At 37.0% G+C, this 19,989-nt stretch overlaps 2 protein-coding genes across 2 annotated transcripts; both read right to left on the minus strand.

Moving 5' to 3' along the window:
• Positions 1 to 4,787: 4,787 nt before the first annotated feature.
• LOC132635958 (18.8 kDa class II heat shock protein-like) lies at positions 4,788 to 5,668 on the minus strand. The gene has a single exon (XM_060352578.1). It carries the CDS (start codon positions 5,436 to 5,438, stop codon positions 4,956 to 4,958), a length of 483 nt encoding a protein of 160 aa, XP_060208561.1. The 5' UTR covers positions 5,439 to 5,668; the 3' UTR covers positions 4,788 to 4,955.
• Positions 5,669 to 6,202: 534 nt separating this feature from the next.
• LOC132635957 (17.1 kDa class II heat shock protein-like) lies at positions 6,203 to 7,281 on the minus strand. The gene has a single exon (XM_060352576.1). The coding sequence runs from the start codon at positions 7,091 to 7,093 to the stop codon at positions 6,512 to 6,514; it is 582 nt and encodes a 193-aa protein (XP_060208559.1). The 5' UTR covers positions 7,094 to 7,281; the 3' UTR covers positions 6,203 to 6,511.
• Between the last annotated feature and the right edge of the window lie 12,708 nt (positions 7,282 to 19,989).

The following is a 19,989-nucleotide window of genomic DNA, read 5'->3' on the forward strand; positions in this document are numbered from 1 at the left end:
TCTTGGCAGACTCGACACTCACAGCATGATCAATAACCTCCTGTAATAAAGATCCCAAGGCCACTAACTAGAGGCAAGCAACATGGAGTGAATACACAAGTTCACCCACAAACCTACGAATCCTGTCCTCCTCCGCGGGGATCAACTGAGTAGCATACCTAGAGAAAAAACAGAAATTTGGCCTCATACTCTGACACGGTCATACCTCGCTGTCGCAAATGAAAGCACTCATCTCTACGCTCGTTCCTCAAAGTACGCGGCACATACTTCTCCAAGAAAGCCTGATGGAACTGGGTCCAAGTAAGTGGAGATGCACCCATGGGTCTACTCTCAATAAAAGTCCCCCACAAAGTTTTCGCGTCGCCGCGAAACTGAAATGATACATAGTCAACCCCATGAGACTCCACAATGCGCATCTTATAAAGCCTCTCATGCATCTCCATAATGAACTCATAAGGATCCTCACTACGCATGCCAAAGAACTTGGGTGGCTCTATATTCAAGAACCTCCCAACAAGCTTCTGATCCTCAACGGTCAAAGGCTGAACTGCTATGGGTTTGGGAGCACCCTCAGGAACTGGTAGACCACCTAAACCTGGGATCATTGCGGCAGCAGGATGCATCCCATAGACTGGCCTTGCTCGGGAGTCTGTACCCCCACTCGAGTCTAGGAATCACCTGGAGTAGTAGCACCCCCTACGGTATGCTGGCCGTTAAGATGAAGAAGCACACGGGCCATGACATCCTAGAATGCCTGATCAGACATAGCATGGGGTGAGTCAGATCTGGCCCCTCACCTCCCCGGCTGCCTGGGCTATCTCGGGCTGATGCTCTGGAGAAGCTGAACGTGCTTGCCTCTATCCAGTCACAGGGGCCCTACCCCTAGCCGGGGGAGCTCCACAGCCTCTAGTTTGGTCACGACCTCTCGCCTGCACTCGTCCTCTAGTGCCTGCACCAGCAGCGGGCTCAGGCACCTCGTCCCTCACGATGGTAGCTCGTTTCCTCACCATCTATGAGAGAATAGAAGTGGATCATATACCAATTAGAAAAAAGCCAGATACCAATTTGAATAAAGTAGCACGAAGGAATGATAGAAGGCGAAATTTTTTAAATGTCCCATAGCTTCTCTCAGATAAGTACGGAGCTCATCGTACAAATCCGCAAGACTTTACTAGACATGCTCTTGTACTCATAGATTGGGTAACAATGGGCTCTGATATCAACTTGTCACGCCCCAACTTGGGGAATCATGTGGGCACCTACCATTTCCCATCTCGGTAGGCTGACCCTTTCCAAATCGTTGATTCAACCACAACAAATTAATTAAGGTAATCGAGTATAAGTCTAAAAACATAGATAATAATAAGGATAGTGAATCAGTGCGGAAATAATACAATGATCCCAAGGAATCTGATCTAAGGCCGTATAAAAGCCACTACTAATAATACTATAAGCCTGAATATGAATACATGTATGATAATGGAATACTGTCTCAGAATATCAAAATAAGACAAGTAACTATGAAGAGGTATGAAGAGGCATCCCGACAGCGAATCCATCCATTGCTCACCTTAGAATACTAGTCAGAAGGCCTCGGGACTCAGTCATGGGGCATAGAAGTCGATCAGGTCACAAACTCTGCACTCAGAAAGAATGCAGCAAGGTAGAATCAGTACAACAACACGTACTGTGTAGACGTCATAGGCTGACAATAGTTAGAAAATCATATATGATAGAAAGAGACTGAAAAAGTAGGCATGCTCACAATCAGATAAAACTCAACACAATCCAATCACCAAATTCAGTACCAACTACCAAGTCTAGTCAATCACCTCAAATCTGCTATAATTCTGACCCACATCTCAAGAACTACTATTAAGTACACGTATCACCAAGAATCAATCAATAAGTCCTATACAATGCCAATAATAAATATGAGATGAATGCAATGCATATGCAATGATACACACACGCTTCGGGCGAAATAACTCGTCGCCTCGACAGTCATGACCTATGGGGGACCACGAAGTCCATGTAATTGTTGCGGAACGCACAGCCTGATCCAATAGTCAGTGTTGCGGAACGTGCAACCTGATCCCAGTTAGTGTTGCGGTACGTGCAACTCGATCCTAGTTAGTGTTGCAGCACACAACCCGATCCCAATATATATATATATATATGAATGAGTGAATGCATGATAACAATTCCAACAAGAATATATAATCCATAGTGCCACACATGGACACAAATCTCACTCACAATAACAATATCATAATCCTTATTTCCTTTCCAACAACCTCATTCATGATAAATATGCTTTCCGACACACAAGTAATAACTAAGCATCAACTCTCTAGCATCAATAACGTAGCGGCGAGCCAACAACTCATAATAAGCAACAACACAATGGAACACAATAAGGCAACAAGCCACAAATCGCAACAATACCAACCTAAGTCTTCCATCCCAACTTCATACCCGAAGGATTACATGCTTTCTCCAACAATCACTAACTACACATATAATCCGCTAACCGAAGTCTAACCAAAAGGTAAGTCGTAACCTACCTGGAAAGCTGAACAAGAGCGTTGAACCGTCACACCTTGGCCTTGCCTTTCCGTAACGCTTCCAAGTACTCAAAGTCTATTCATAATGGAATTCTATATTAAAAAGCATGAATAATGACACCTATATTGCTATATTGTATGCTAGGTCAAATTCTAACACAAGGAAATTGAGGAAATGGGCCCACAAGGGTAAAACGGGAAATTGAAAGATGGAACATGCAATTCAAGCTCTAGGTGATCAAACTCACTAATCATTTGCTAAAACAACTCAAGATTAAGCCTAATTCGGATTTAAAGCAAAACCCCTAAATTTTGATATGAGCCATAATTCTTCAATCCTCAAATTAACCATAAATAATGGAAGAAATAAGCTTAACAACAAGGAATTCATCAAACTCTATGCTTATTATAGTCAATTTCACTACCAATTTCTGTTTTATAAGTCTAAATCCATTTCAAGAATTTTAACATAAGACTCATTCTCTATTTAGATTCTAATGAATCTAAGCATGGAATAGTAATCTAGGAAGGCAGATGAGAAAGACTAGGGTCATAGATCTTTCCCTCTAACAAGAATCAGTCCACATGTTGCTCTATTCCCCCCAAGAGTTCTTAGAAAAGTGATAAGAAGAAGTGATAGGGTTTAAGGCTCTTAACTTGAGAAAAGAGAAATAATTTTACCCGACTACGACTGCAACGGTCATGGAGCCGCTGCAGCGTACGCGTTATGGCGCATAACTGGCCTGCCATGGCGGCCTTCACCAAAGTCAGCTTTCCACTATAGCGGCAAAGAACCCCCTACGACGGCTAATCACCAAACTCCCTAGTCCGCTATAGCCGTCTCCCAGACGCTATAGCGTAACCACTGCATCGGTTATGGTACCGTTGCAGCACCTACACCAGAACCAGAATATTCTGATTTTGACCAATCTCATTACGAAATCCGACTATCATTCAAGGCCCCACAGAAACCAAACAAACATGCAAGCACACATAAGAACGCGCTACGAACTCATCTGTGGCCTCGGATTTCCCAACAAAGGTCAATTTGACCAAGTCAACCCCCAATGGCCTAAAGCCAAATTTCCAACCCAAGTTCTAAAATGCTTCCAATTACATTGGGAACCGAACCAAACACACTATCAAGTCATTAGGAAAGGTCAACAGGGGTAAAAGGGTCATTAACGCTATAACGACCAATCGGGTCGTTACATTATCATGTCTTTCGAAAAAGTTGGGTCATGATATTTGTATAACAAGCATATTCGCGATTAGTATAATAATGAATGAATTAAATATTCATAATTATTTAGTAAAAACTTTAATATAAATACGTCATTTGGACAAACTTTTATAATTGTATTCACGTGTTTTTTAAGGCTACTAGTCCGCTTCTAGGTAAATCTACCGTTTTAGACAGATAAAATTGTTAAGAGAAGTAAGTAAATCTTGATCTTAAACATTTAATTACGATAAGTGTCACAAATTTAAATTTCAATTTTGGAAAATGAAGAAATGGAAAGGAGCCTCTTAAACTTGGGACCGCTAAATAATTATTCGGACAGGATACATGCATATCTTAATTAGAGATTTACGTCCTAATGGAATTAATAAATTTAACAAAGTGATCATTTACCTTTCAATAACAAAGATGCACCTTTTACGTAATTCCAATTTTTTATTTTTCAAATATATGTTGTGTTGAATAATTATTAAATGAAAAATGGTCATTCTTTGTCACTCAATTAGAAAATAAAAAAGGAATTAATTATGTTTTGGTATTACCTTTGCTAAGTCTTGGAAGCGATAAATGTAATTTAATTAAATCACCCTTCCAATAATGTTACCGGATGATTTTAATTAGTGTTTCAACACCTTAAACGAAAGATAGGAAGGGAACATGATGATTCCCGAACTTTAGCATTTGACATTCTTATGGTCACACCAATATATATTGACTTTGTAAGATAAAGCGACGAGCACAGAACTCTTCAGTTGGTATAAGCAAAATTTTGTTCTGGGTCTTAAATTTAAACAACAAAAACATTGAAAAAGTCCACGAATTTACCAAAGAATTGTTCCCTTTGCATGTTAGTGACATCTGTCCGGCTGTCCCTGTTAAATGCACGAGTTCCAGTAAATTCAAAGAAAGTCCACGAATTTACCAAAGAATTGTTCCTTTTACATGTTAGTGACATCTGCCCCTGTTAGATGCACAAGTTCCAGTAAACTCAAAGAAATATATTGATGATTTAACGGTTTATAGACCAAAAGGTCTTACACACGGCACAAACCAATCCAAAATACATCATATAAGCACCACAAAAACAGAATTTCAAACTTTTCCAAAGTCAACCAAACATAACTGTACGTGTATATTTTTGCCCTTCAGGCAAGCTTGACTTGAATGGTCTTTGGTCTCTTAGGCTCAGGCGCTGGCAATTTCTCAACAGTAACTTGAAGCACTCCATCTTTACAAACCGCAGATATTGCATCCATATTTGCATTGTCAGGCAAAACAAACTTCCTCATAAACTTACCAACTCTTCTCTCCATTCTCAAGTACTTCACTCCTTCTTTCTCGTCCTTCTCCTTGTCCCTCTTCCTCTCTCCGCTCACCACTAAAACATTGTCATTTTCCAGTTGGACCTTTATTTCAGTTGCTTTGATGCCCGGCATGTCAACAATGAAAACATAGGAGTTGGGATACTCTTTCACGTCTGCTGGTGTGGCTGCCATGGCCTTTGTGTCACGAACATAGGCTCTTGTTGGATTGTTCTGTGTTGGCTTCTCGTGATCGTCGGGAAAGTCTAGCATGTCTTGAAGAGTGGAGAGAAGCCTAGAGTCAAAACCGAAGTTGGTAAAATCCATGGTGATTGCTCGAGTTATTTGAAGGCTATTGTTTGATTAAAGGCTTTTATGGCAAAATTTGCTTGTTGGAGACAAGGGGTTGTGGTGTTTACATTTTTATATACAGGTTGACAGTGGATACCATGATTCGAGAATGTTGCTAGAGATTTCTAGTTTGTCTTAGGAGATGGTTTGATGTTATAATTAAAGTTGAAGAATAGCACGAAGGTGCGGGATATTACATGAGTTTTCTGTCATCTTCTGGAATGATCAAGAGTCGAATGAGCAAATATTAGTTTGGGCTGGCCTATATGAATCAAGCTTTTGGGTCTGTTCTCTCTTTATGAGATAAAGCTAGCCCAATAATCCCATTCACAAAATGGAAACATTTGTAACCAACAGCTCTAAACAAATACAATATATATATATCACCACTCACCGCTGCATATGCTACCAATTTAGTTCAATCTTCAAACGCCGACAACATTGTCAACCAAGTAACAAAAAAGGTAACAAAAAATAATTTAAGACAATTACAGTATACTGCACTACAAGATCATTTTAAATCGCTTACACTGATACCGTAAATTAATTTTACGTACTCCGTATACCTGAAGAGCCTAATACTCCATACTCCTTTTATATATAAAAATATATACTCCTTATATGAAGAGCTACCTAATGGCTCCATCCGTTCCATTATATATTTGTATGGGATTCATTTGAAAGTGAAACGGAGTACATATATACTTAACCTAATAACGCAAAGCTGGAAAAAATCAATGCACAAAACAAAATTACGGAGTAATTATACAATAGTCACCATTGACATTCACAAAAAGCATTGTCATACATATAGGTACAAATATATACACATTATTTACATATTTAGACTTCATACATATAGGTACAAATACATGTACACATTAATTAACATATTTAGACTTCTTTATTTTACATATATTTTCTTACAACTTCTAGGACGTACAACCCACATTAAGTTTCACATACTCCGTAACTTTTAACAGCAAAACAAACTTAGCAAGTATCAACACTATATAGGCTGCATGACTTAGATATATAACACAAACTTATTAATCAGTCTTTATTCCACCAGTTCCATCTTGGACTTGTTCACCTGCACCTCCTTCATCAGTTGCTTGAACACCACTAGTGCCAGTAGTGCTCTCTCCCAGCTTAACCTCAATCACTTTTGGCTTCTTGGGTTCTGGCGGCGGCCGCTTCTCCACCGTCACCACCAGCACACCGTCCTGAAACGCCGCCGATATCGCTTCTGTGTTAGCATTTTCCGGCAGCACAAATTTCTTCAACAGTTTCCCAAACCTCCTCTCCATTCTCAGATACTTTATCCCTTCTTTCTCTTCCTTTTCTTTCTCTCTTTTCCTTTCTCCGCTCACTACCAACACGTTTTCATCCTCCAACTGGACTTTCACTTGGTCGGGTTTCAACCCTGGCATGTCCACTAAGAACTGGTAGGCGTTAGGGTATTCCATTACATCTGCCGGTGTTGCTCTCATGGCCTTTGTGCCTCGAATGTAAGCTCTAGATGGATGCTGAGGTTTCTGCTCTGTTGTGTCGTCTATGATGTCGAACATGTCGTGAAGGGCACCTATCATGGAAGGATCAAAACCCAGATCTCTAAGCGCTATATCCATGCTGGAAATTTTGTAATATGGCTGAAAAGTTGTTTATGAATCAGTCTATGTGAAGGGAAAGGTAATTGACAACACATTTATATGAAGTGGATGAAATTACTTATTTGATAATAATCCTTGTCAATGGATAAAGACGACAGATGTCATGTAGAATGAACACGACAAAATGGACAAACACATGCAAAACTTTATTCAGGTATCGAGAAATTGCATATCTTAATGTCGACATAATATAGCTGGAGTTGATGAGATCGATTGTCATTTTTATTGAGTACGAACATACACAGAGGTATAGAAATCGTAGACGGTGACATACTAATCGTTTATGGATAAGACGTGGCAGATTTGAGAAGTCTGAGGTGGCCACGTAGGCAAGAACTTGCTATCTGTTCTCCACGTAGGTTCAGCTCATTCAATGTGGGTTAATTTGAGTAACGAACAAAAAGGAATTGGGAAAAAAACAAAAAAGGAAAAGATTAGTAGAGGTTTGAGACAAAAAGAAAAGCAAAGCAACATTGTTACATGGAAATATCATCCCTGTGAATGACTATGATCTTCTGTGTCATATCAGAAACCGTTTGCACATATTACATGAAAATATCACCATAATTGGCGGAATAAACCCAACTGCAGTAAACAGAGGCCTATGAAGTAGAGTAGTGGAGTATGTAGTTGTAAATTGTAATCTTAAAAATTTGTTGAATTTAAATTCATAAATAATATAAATTATATTAAATTGATAATATATTAATAGGCTAATATAATTCATGTATAATTCCCGTCCTATGATGAGGTGGTTAATTTGGCTATGACACAATCCCAATTACTCAGGCATCATTTTCATGATGTCAGGTTTAAGGGATCGGGAAAAGGACGATTTGCGTGCAAGCTCAGATCATGGTACACTTCATTATTTTGTATTGTACGGGCTAACCCTGTTACTTTATTCATTTACCCATAGTGTTATAGAGGCTACATAGATGAATTGTGTCAACTTTTTTTTTATTATGAGTAAGTATTCGTATCGTTTTGCAAATGGCATGTTTAACTTTATGTTTTCGTGAGTTATAAACATGTTGAACTGGTAATCTGGAATTGATGATATTGCCTTTCTTTATATTATTTAATATTGTTGTTACTTAAGCAAATTGAAATACGTGACGAAGAGGATAGTTATTGCACTAAATTAGTTTCTCTGGTGCAAATTTACTGGCCTCGGGTGTTTCATTTTGGGGTGTGACAGCTCCGTGATATCAATTGATGTTTGGCTTGCACAATATGTCTTATGTGGTTTGATCTAGGGGTGGCAATTTCGGCTCAGACCTAATTGACCCGTCCAGGTTTTCATGAGTTTGGGCATGACATACAATTATGATGGGCTAAGTTTGGGCTGGCCCAACTTAACCCATTTATCCAAAGTAGCCCATTACTTTAACTCAAATTGACCCATTCATTGGCTAATCCAAATCCCAATGAGATTTAGCTGCATTTGCCTACTTTCTTTTGAATCTGGTGTGTATATACAAGATATATACTACATCAAGTTGCACTGAATGACTTCATTTTTAGATAAATGTGTAAAGAAGAATCTAAAAGAAAAATGGTCTTCTTCTCTTTTTAATTATTCTGATTCTTGAGTATTATTGAGATCAACAGAGCTCAATGTCATTATAGTAAAAAAGAGACCATCTTGAAACTTAAAATGGAGGATATACATAGGTGATATCTAAGCAAACTCACCTGATTTTGTAAAACAAAAGACCCTATATTATAAAAAAAAAATGATTTGTTTAAAAGTTGAGAATATTGTAAAGAATTGGGTCAAGTTGGGCAAGTTGGATTACGGCCCATTATTTAGCTCATCTTGACCTAGCCTAAATGCACTTCAATTTTTTGCGCGGAGTGCCCTTCTTTTGGGCTGGTCTTTATATTTTGCCCCTCATTTATGTCTTCTTTAAATTTTGCCCTTGCCGCCTGTTTAATGAAAGTTTTTTGACAAAATTACCCTTACCCCATTAAAATCCTTTTTATTTCGTCATTTGCCCTTTTCATTTCTTTTTTTGCTTCTTCTTTCCTCCTCTGTTTTGTGTTTGTCTCATCTGTTCTAAAACTTAGGTACGAATTTGGATCTTTTGCTCGTTTCAATATTTGTTTTTATGTTAAATTGTTATTTGTTGAATTGATATCCTTGTCTTCATCTTTTTTTATATTAAATTGATCCTTTTTTATTTAAAATTATAGTGTTTTGTTATAGTGTCTGTATGATTTTTTGAACTTTAGTTTCATTCCCCATGTATATATTTTGGTTTTTTGAATGTCGTAATATGCTTTAGTTGATTTTGATATGCGTTTTGGTTTTCTCTTTGTTGAATCGTTGAAGTTTTGCCTGTGAACAACTGTTTTATGTTGTTGCTGCTGTTTTTATTTAATAATCTGATTTTTGTGAAGAATGTGTTTGTCTGAGGCAACATATGTCGGGTCCGGCAGAGTTCTTGGTTTTTGAAACTGAAGTTATGCCGGTTCCGGCATAAAGTTATGCTTGTTCCGGCATTACTTCATGAATTAAGTTAATTTATGTGTGCTTGGTTTTTTGGTGTTGTCTTGTTAATAATTTTGGTTTTTATGCAATCTTATGTGTTTTTGGTGTTTTGTGAATAATGTTTTGTTTTGGTTATGAAAAATGAAAGTTTTCCTCTCACGGCATACTTTGTAATTTTGTAAACTGAAGTTATGCCGGTTCCGACATAAAGTTATGCTTGTTCCGGCATAACTTCATGAATTAAGTTGATTTATGTGTGCCTGGTTTTTTGGTGTTGTCTTGTTAATAATTTTGGTTTTTATGCAATCTTATGTGTTTTTGGTGTTGTTTTGTTAATAATGTTTTTGTTTTGCTTATGAAAATGAAAGTTGCCTCTAACAGCATACTTTATTCTTTTGTAAAGTGAACTTCTGCCTCCTCCGGCATAATTTTCTAGTTCTTAACACTTGCGTAAATTTTTGTTTTGCTCATGAAAATAAAAGTTTGCCACTAACAGCATACTTTGTTCTTTTGTAACGTGAACTTCTGCCCCCTCCGGCAGACTTGTCTAATTCTTAACACTTGTGTACTTTTTTATTTTGCTTATGAAAATGAAAGTTGCCTCTAACAGCATACTTTGTTCTTTTGTAAAGTAAACTTCTGCCTCATCCGGCATACTTTTCTAGTTCTTAACACTTGTATACTTGATGTTTTTCTTATGAAAATGAAAGTTTGCCTCTAACAGCATAATTTGTTCTTTTGTAAAGTGAACTTCTGCCTTCTCCGGCAGACTTGTCTAATTCTTAACACTTGTGTACTTTTTTATTTTGCTTATGAAAATGAAAGTTGCCTCTAACAGCATACTTTGTTCTTTTGTAAAGTAAACTTCTGCCTCCTCCGGCATACTTTTCTAGTTCTTAACACTTGCGTAAATTTTTGTTTTGCTCGTGAAAATAAAAGTTGCCTCTAACAGCATACTTTGTTCTTTTGTAAAGTAAACTTCTGCCTCCTCCGACATGCTTTTCTAGTTCTTAACACTTGTATACTTGCTGTTTTGTTTATGAAAATGAAAGTTTGACTCTAGCAGCATACTTTGTTCTTTTGCAAGGTGAACTTCTGCCTCCTCCGGCATACTTGTTCAGAACTTTGCCTGATTATTTTTTGTCAACTGAAGTTACTATAATTTCAAGTCTAAGTCATTGAGCATTGTATACTAATCAAATGGAACGTATAAACTAATCAAAATCAGAACAAAGTAATAAATTTGATCAATTCTTGTTGAGTAAAATTATGATTCGCAATATTGAATCTCAACTGAATATCAGTTTTTTAGTTCATAGAAGATGATTTGTTGTTATTTTCAAATATTAACAAATCTAAACTTAATAAAGCATCAAATTGAGTTGAATTACGTTCAATTGAAATGCTATATATTATGTATTTATCTTTTCCGATGATGTAGCAGCAAAATCAATGGAGATTTCTATGGTGAAATGTTGGAACGATGGAACGATTGAAAGATTTGTTGTTGGAATGATGGATAGGTTTAATTGGATGTTTGGGGTTCGTTACAGACTTTCAGGTTTTTATATGTGATGGGTAGGGGTAGTAACGTCTTTTCTTATTATTTTTTAGCTTAGAAGGGCAAATATTAAATACCACGCATTACGAGGGCAAAAATTAAAGACCAACGCATTTGAAGGGTATTCGTGCGAATTGCCCAATGCACTTTGGGCAGGGTTGGATATTAGCCCATTTATTGATTGAGCCAATTTATTTTAGCCCAACTTCAACCCAAACAGCCCAATTGCCACCCTAATTTGATCTGATAAGTTGATATCGATATGATATTTCTTAATTAGGTCTAGCAGTTTAATTGTAAGGTCCCATGGACCATTGCTCAAGTCTATTAGTTCTATCTGCGAGGGCCTTCAGTTAAGTCGAGTGATTTCACTACGAGGACACATGATGTGGTTATAATTAATGCTTATGGTGCTTGATGGCTTAGATCTTGTACCTCTTATGGTTTATTAATATATGGGCTACAGTCATAAATTGACCCTTAAACTATACCCGAAAAGTCATTTTCACACTTAAACTTTAGTGGTGACCTATTACACACCTAACATATAAGAAAGTGATACTAATTACCCCTCCGGACACCCAAACCCAAGTTTTAATAAAAAACGTGGTAGTCACTCGCCCTACCGTGTTGCCACGTATTAAATGAATTAATTTAACGTTGACCCATTCATTAACCCAAACCCGATTCGTTTCACCCGTTTCATTTCATTTACCCCACCCGATTACACCTAATTTACACTCATCTTCACCCACCCATTAAAAATACCCTACATATCCTTCAATTTCTGATGAGATTCAACACAATCTGGTAAATATTTTTCGGATTTTCTTGTGTTTGTTGAGTTAATCTCTCTATTACACCTATAATCGAAGTTAGGGTTTTTGATTTAAGTCTTATTTAAAGGTTGCACTGGTGTTTTTGGTGATTTTCGTGAAGATCACACCTATTTCACGACTAGGTAAAGTTTCTCTCACTTTATTTTGTGTAAATCCACTACATCTAGGGTTTTTTACATGTTTAGTTTTTTATGGATTATACTGTGTAAATGTCATGGTAAATGCTTGAATACGTTTAAAAAAAGTAGTATTGTGTTTATAAAAGTGGTATAATGTTAGTACTGTTTATTGCAACTTGAACTAGGTTTTTTTAGACGTTTTTTTCCTTCAATTCTACTGTGTTTCATGCTTAAATATGTCCAATATGTTGTAATAAGTAGTTGTGTGTGACTTTACTTCTTAAATCAAACTGTGCAATGTTCAGGTCGTAAAATGTCTTTTGAACTGATTACTTTGAGATTTTACCATGGTGGACTTTTAAAGGGTAAGGGTAAAGAAAGATATGTTGGGGGAGAGGTTACTGATATTTATGATATGGACATAGATAAATTTTCCTACTTTAAATTGATGGATTGTGTGAGAGATTTAGGCTATGACCCCGCGAGATGCTCCCTTTATGCTAGATTGCCTAAAAGCTTACCCTTGATACCAATAACATCCGATAGGGATACAATGGGAATTACAACATGTTTGGGGGATGGGGGATATTTTGGAGGCATTTGTATGCCACATGGTTGAAGAGCCTCAATTGGCCCCACTCTTATTAGAATATGCAACCCATGTGTGTGTGTGGGGGGGGGGGGGGGGGGGGGGGAAGTGGAGTATCTTTTGAAAAAAAGGGTAGTGCGGGAACATCTCATGTGGAAAATGTAGCTTTTGATGAGGCTGTCCAAACTACTAATCGTCTCACTTCTCCTCTCATCCAAGAAAATACAACTCCACCTCAACAACCTACTACTCCTCCAATCCATTCCCCCATTCCAACTAGTCCTACTACTGCCCCTAATTATCTAAGTCCTGCCACTGTACTGCCTACCACTGCTGATTCTTCAAAAAATAGAACTGGAATTGATAATGATGAGTGTGATAGGGATGAATTAGAATCAGATCTAGAAGGATTTGTTGAAAAAGAAGGAGTAGAAGTTAGTGGGAGTGATATAGATGAGGAGCTAAGGGCTTTTAGAGAGGAAAAGAGAGATGGAAAGAAGAAAAGAAGGAAGAGGGGGTGAAAGACCTCTTGTTCCTGCACATGCTAAGTTAGGAACAGGAAGAAAAGGGGCAGATGTGAGGTTTGATGAATCAGAAGGTGGTACTAGAGATGGTTTAGAAGGTAAGCTGGCTGGAGATGAGCCATATTACCCCTCTGATGAAGCTGCTAGCTTTGAAAATGATCCAGATGACTGCACTGATGATGATGGAGAAGTGGTTGAACAAAGACAAAAAGCAAGAAGAAGGAAGGTAAAACTATGAGTTGTGTTTGATAAAACTTGCAAGAAGGTTACATGGGAAACAGGTCTACAGTTTGAGTCTGTTGATGATTTTAGGGCTGCTGTTACTAAGTATGCAGTTGCTGAACATGTTGCTATTGAAAAACATGTTAATGAACCTTTAAGGGTAAGGGTTAGGTGTGTAGAAAACTGTCCTTGGCTTTTATTTGCCAGTTTTGACTCTAGGACTTACAATTTTGTGGTGAAGAACTACAATCCAATTCACAAATGTGACCCTACAAATAGAAACAAACTTTGCAACTCCAAATTTTTAGCAGTCACTATAATGAGAGGATAAAGGAACAACCAAGCATTAGAATTTTTGAGCTCCAACAACTTATTAAAAAGGAGTTGGATCTTTATGTTGGAAGGACTGTGTGTGGGAGAGCAAAAAACAATGTGATTTCAGAGATGATGGGTGATCATGTGAAGGAGTTTGGCAGAATTTTAGATTACAAAGATGAGTTGTTAAGGTCTAATCCAGGCAGTACATGTGTAGTGAGGCTTAGTGAAGAGACAATTGAAGGAAGAAAAAGATTTGTAGGCTTCTACATATGCTTTGATGCAATGAAGAAGTCATACTTGGCAGGATGTAGGAAATGTATTAGTGTGGATGGTTGTTTTTTAAAGGGAATTTCAAAAGGTCAGCTGCTTGTTGCTGTTTGTAAAGATGGAAACAATCAGATGCTGCCACTTGCTTGGGCAGTAGTTGAGGTTGAAAACAATCATAATTGGACATGGTTTATTAAAATTCTAAAGGAAGATCTCCAGCTGGGAGATGGGACAGACATGGCAGTTATAATAAATATGCAAAAGGTAATATAAAGTGTTTAATTATATCATATTCATAATTGTTTCTTACTCTTCATTTGCAGTTTAATAACAACCAACTTTTTTATTGTTCATAGGGTCTTGAAGGTGTCATAAAGGAGCAGCTGCCAATTGTTGAGCATAGGATGTGTGCTAGGCATGTGTTGGCAAATTTTGTCCAAAGATTACAGAGGTCTTGAGAGAAGAAACTATTTTTGGAGGTATGCAAGGTCCACATTCGAGGCTGAGTTGAATGATAACCTTGACTACATGAAAACATTGGGATAGGCTTGTCTTGGTAAGTTGATGTACTACAATCCAGAAAGATAGAGTAAGCTTTACTTCAAATATACCACACAAGTTGCTAGTGTAGATAATAACATGGCTGAGTGTTTTAACTCTTGGATATTGGCTGCAAGACACAAAAGTATAATTCCAATGCTTGAGGAGAAAAGGGTGAAAATGATGAAGAGAATAGGACAAATGAGGGAGTTTTGTAACAGTTGGATCTGTGATGTTTCTCCAATGGCAATGAAGTTACTAGGAGACAACACAAAAAAGTCCATGAAATGTAGTATTGAGTGGAATTCTGATACCGGGTATGGGGTGCTTCATGGACAGTATAGGCATATTGTGGATCTGCCTAGGCAAACTTGTACATGTAAAGCATGGATGTTGAAGGGCATACCATGCCCTCATGTAATAGCAGCTCTTCACCTAGGAAGTTTAACCCAGTTGACTACATTTCTCATTGGTATAAAAAAGAAACATACATGAAGACATACAACCACTTCATTCAGCCAGTTCTGAATATGAAGATGTGGCCAGAATCAACAAATCCTTTTGTTATACCACTTGAAGTAAGGAAGTTACCTGGCAGACCCAAGAAAGCAAGAAGGAAAGAAGCTACAGAAAACAAGAAAACTAGAAAATTATCCAAGAGGGGAATTGAGATGACATGCAGCAAATGTCATACCAAGGGTCACAACAAAAGGAGATGTTTTAGGGAGCCTAATACTACTGGCCCAAATTTAAGTAATGCAGTTGCTGGCCCAAATTCAAGTAATGTTGTTGCTACTGTCCCACATCCTACAACTGCTGCTGCTGTCCCAAATTCAAGTAATGCAGCTGCTTCAACTAGCAGAGGAAGGGGTAGACCAAAAGGTTCAAAGAAGGTAAATCTACTTTATAATTCAATAATAAGTTATAAATTAATAGCTTCTAATGCTTTCTTTTGTTTTGTAGAATGCTGGTATTAGTAGGCCAAGTATGGTTGGAATAGGGGTGTTGCACACACAAAGTGGGCAAACAATCATTAATGTAAGTTGTTTATCACTCGGCTATCATTTTCTATTAACTCTTAGTTACTTACAAATATCATTAACTAGCCTTATTTCATTTATGTAGTCTGGGCTGCCAAGTCAAAGGTTTAGAATTGTTAAGTCTTCAGCAGTGGTAACTGGTGTTCTTGGACATAAGGCAACATGTGGTGTGAAGTGGAAGGGAAAAGATGCTATGACCTCAAGGTAGCTTGGAGAAATGAGGGGGAAAATGGCCAAAGCTACACAATCGAGCCAAGGAAGTTCCACTACTCCACTATGACTGCATTCTGTTAGTGTTACTATTTTAGCTTTGACTGCATTATAAAAATTAACTTTGAAGGTTTTTGGTTAGGATTTAGGCTTGTCCTTGGCAGCTAAGACTGCACTTAAGACTGTTTTTGGGCAGCTGTGACTACATTTAGCTTTTGGCAAAAGTCATAACTTTTAGTGTTTTGTACTGAATTGGCATAGGTAGGGCAGCTGTGACTGCTTTTAACTTTTTTAGTGTTTTGTACTAAATTGGCATAGGTAGGGCAGCTGTGACTGCATTTAACTTTTTTACTGTTTTGTACTGAATTGGCATGTCTGATTAACTATCTTTTTGTGAATGAAAATGAATGGTCAACAATTTGAACGTATTGGCATATGTGTACTGAATGGTATTGAATGATAGTGTAGTTCCCGTGGTTGTGGTGGTCTTAAGTTTGAACGTATTGGCATATGTGAATAGTTTTGACTGGAATTGAATGGTAGTGTATTAACTGGTATTGAATATTAGTGACTGCTTAGTTAGTTGTTAGAGACACTAAATAAATCACACATTATAAATAGGTCTAGCCATTTTACCTAATTCACTCAAAACTAATTAGTTCATTCTCCAACTTTCACTCCAAACTCTTTCACTAAAACTCTCATTCATTCTACCCTTCACTCTAAGATGAGTCTTCAGTCCAAAATGCTGGCATACTTCGAGAAAACGTTAACGAGATCGTACGTTGAAAATGATGACTTCGTACGTGTTAATTTCATAATGACGAGATCATTTTTTATTTTCAATTGTTTTAGTTTTAGTACTAACATGTAATTTTTTGCAGATCCTTCGTAATAACGTTTTGGAATTTCTTCCAAATTTTGACCACGAAACTGTTGTTCTGTACGACCATCACGCGTACCATATGAAGTTCAAAGTTGGTGCATATACGCGCCTATCTCAAGGCTGGAAACAATTTATTGATGCTAACAGATTGAGTGCAGGGAATGTGTTGTGTTTCCAAGCCTGTCAAGGTAGGAACCGTGTAGTCTTCATTGTTAAGAAAAAGAGGGAGATCATAGTGTTAGATTAGATCTCCGCGTTTGTCACTTTTAAAGTTTATGTATGAATTTTTTGTCGGCTTGTAATTTATTTATGTTTTTTTTTCGAATTTCTTTTCTTTCCACTTTCCGAATTTTGATACATACTTGGCAATACCAAACATTAAGGGTTTCAAAAATCAAACTAAACCAAACATTACCAACAGCCCCAAGAAGTTCTAATTAACATTACCAATACCACCAACAAGATCTAATAAAGACTCAACAAGTACATTAACCTCTTAGGGCAACTTCATATTATAACCTCTTAAGTACATGCTTTGAAACACAAAACATAAAACTAAAATGCCAATACACAACAAGGCAATCCAAAGTATTGTCTCCCTTTTGTTGGACTTGGCTAGCTTGCTCTTCCACTTCTTCTCATTTTCTTTCATCTTCTTAATTTGTTCTCCAAAATTATCCATTTCAATCTATATGCTTTGCATATCAATTTTTCTTTCTACAGATTTTGTAGACATAGTAGGCTTGTTATCAGCTTTTGCGGAAGCTTCAAATGATGCTTCAAGTTCACCAATTCTTCTCACTAGTTTAGGAATCACAAATTTGGATCTTGGATCAATCTCATCATCCTTCCAATGATAAAAATCACATGATCTAGCACCCTACAATCAATCAAATATAGGTAAAAGGCATAAAACTTCCAACTACAAAAGTTCAATTCTTGATGAAAAATCACTTACACCATAGTATGGACAACTCCAATATCTTCTACCAGGATTCCTTGGGGTCCAAGAGGTCATCAAAGGCATAAAAACCCATGCTTGCTTCGCACTTCAGAAAGCTCATGATCATCTTCCTCCTTATAAATCTTAGACAAGCCAAATCTAGCCATTATGGAACCTTCATTACCCGAAATCCAAAGGCATAAACGAAGGTAGTCACACATGGTAAAAACAACGGAAAAACACAGGAACTAATACAAAAAAAAAATGAAAAAAAACATACATTAATAAATTGATAAAAAACAGTTCCTACAGAAGAACAAGAAACTTTACAATGTAGAATAAGAAGCTTTACAATGGAAAACAAAAGGGAAAATTAGTTGGAGAAGAGCTAATAAAAAATGGAGACAAAAATTAACTTTGCTTCAAATTGGGGTTGATTTCACGAATTTGGGAGACAAAAATTAGGGTTCTTAATATTTGATGGATCGGGTATATTTGATGAAGGGGTAATGGTATATGACCGTTTAAGTGGAAGGATAGGGATTTAAATGATTTTTCCTTTTTTTTTTTTAAGTTTAATGCGTAATAAATAACTGTTCACGCGCACAAAAAAGTCGGCACACACGCACTTGGGTTTGGGTATCCGGAGGGGTAATTAGTATCACTTTTTTATATGTTAGGTGTGTAATAGGTCACCACTAAAGTTTAAGTGTGAAAATGACTTTTCGGGTATAGTTTAAGGGTCAATTTATGACTTTAGCCTAATATATGTGTGCTATACTTTGTTTATGCATGTATAGCATTTTGAAGACTTGCTCGATGAGGTATATGACAAAAGGGTGAGTCGGTGATTTTACCAGGTCTTTGTGGCTCCACTTATTTCTCTTTGCGATCCTTCTATTAGCACTGTCGTGGGGTCCTGTCTGATCTAGTTCATGGCATTCCTAGAGATCCAATTGAGGTGCAACCACCATATCTGTCGTGGTGGTATTTAGGGGTGTTCATGGGTCGGTTTTAGGTTAAAACCAAAATCAAATCAATCTAGTCGGTTTTTAAATAAGCCTTGAAAATTTGTGTGGCTATAAATCATTCATAAAGTGAATTTGTTTCCAAATTAGGAAAGAGGTCATTCATTTTGGCACGGACTAAAAAGGAAATAGGTTCAAACAAATTGAAACAGAGGGAGTATTTCTTTAAGTTTTTCGTTGTCTTCAAGTTACGTCCCTGAATCTTGTATTCAGATGCTTCTTGACTATACTCCGTGAGATTGGTTCGGTTTTAGCCTTTGTGTCGCATATTACGATTTCAGCTGCTATGAATATTTGGCTTTCATTTTAGTTATGATTGCATCTTGAATGCGAGAATGCTTTATGATGATGAATAAGGTGGAAGTCACGGGTCACGAAAATGAATCGCGACATTATAACTTCTTATTTTTGCTCATTTAGGTAATAAAATGAACCAAATATGACCCTTATGACATTAAACAAGAGCCGTAAAACGATTGCACAATTCAGGAATTAAAAAATGAACTAGCGAATTTCTGTGTTTGATCGTACACTGATTTAGTTTCCTTATGACTTTGCATATTCTTAGACGAAAAGGATATTTAACAAATGTAAGTCATAAATCCAAAACATTACATTGTATTTTGAAGACGATTGTCCTACAGAGCCTAGATATTGGACTAATCAAATATTGAAATAAACCAAATTTGCAGATCTTTTTGAATTCTGCCCTTTTCTCTTTTCAATACTTTCTGGTTTCATTTTTGTGATTGAGTAAACAGATGTTGAATAGAAAAGAGAACTTCTTGAATATCCCAATAGACCATGTATTCAAAGTGAATGTATAAACTGATGAGATTCACCCCATTTGGTTGTAATTGGCATGTGCCAATTTACTTGGTTTGAATTCTTGCTTGGAGCCAAAGACAAATTTTGTGGATTACAAATTTTGAGTCCTTTTCTTTTTCTTCTTTTTGTGCTTGGAGGCTAAGTTTCGTCTCCTATAAATGGAGAGCATTTCTTCCATTTGTAACACACACCAAACAAAGAGAGAAATAAGAGTGAGGCATTCACACATACGAAAATAGTCTGTGAGGAAAAATAAAGAGTGTGAGCGATATTATAGTGAGGTGAGAAATTCTTAAAAGAGGGTTATTTCTTTTGAGTGTGTAGTAGTCTTTGGAGTATTTTACTCAGACCTATAAAGTTTAAAATTCTTGCTACAGTGATATTAGTTGCTCCTCTCAGCCCGTAATTTTTTCCCTTTTGGGTTTTCACGTAAAATCTTGGTG

The sequence above is a fragment of the Lycium barbarum genome, chromosome 4 (genome assembly GCF_019175385.1).
Source record: "Lycium barbarum isolate Lr01 chromosome 4, ASM1917538v2, whole genome shotgun sequence".
Classification (NCBI taxonomy): Eukaryota; Viridiplantae; Streptophyta; class Magnoliopsida; order Solanales; family Solanaceae; genus Lycium; species Lycium barbarum.

Excerpts from the sequence above, each read along its gene's own strand:
- LOC132635958 (XM_060352578.1), bottom strand. The coding sequence starts at position 5,438 with ATGGATTTTACCAACTTCGGTTTTGACTCTAGGCTTCTCTCCACTCTT.
- LOC132635957 (XM_060352576.1), bottom strand. The coding sequence starts at position 7,093 with ATGGATATAGCGCTTAGAGATCTGGGTTTTGATCCTTCCATGATAGGT.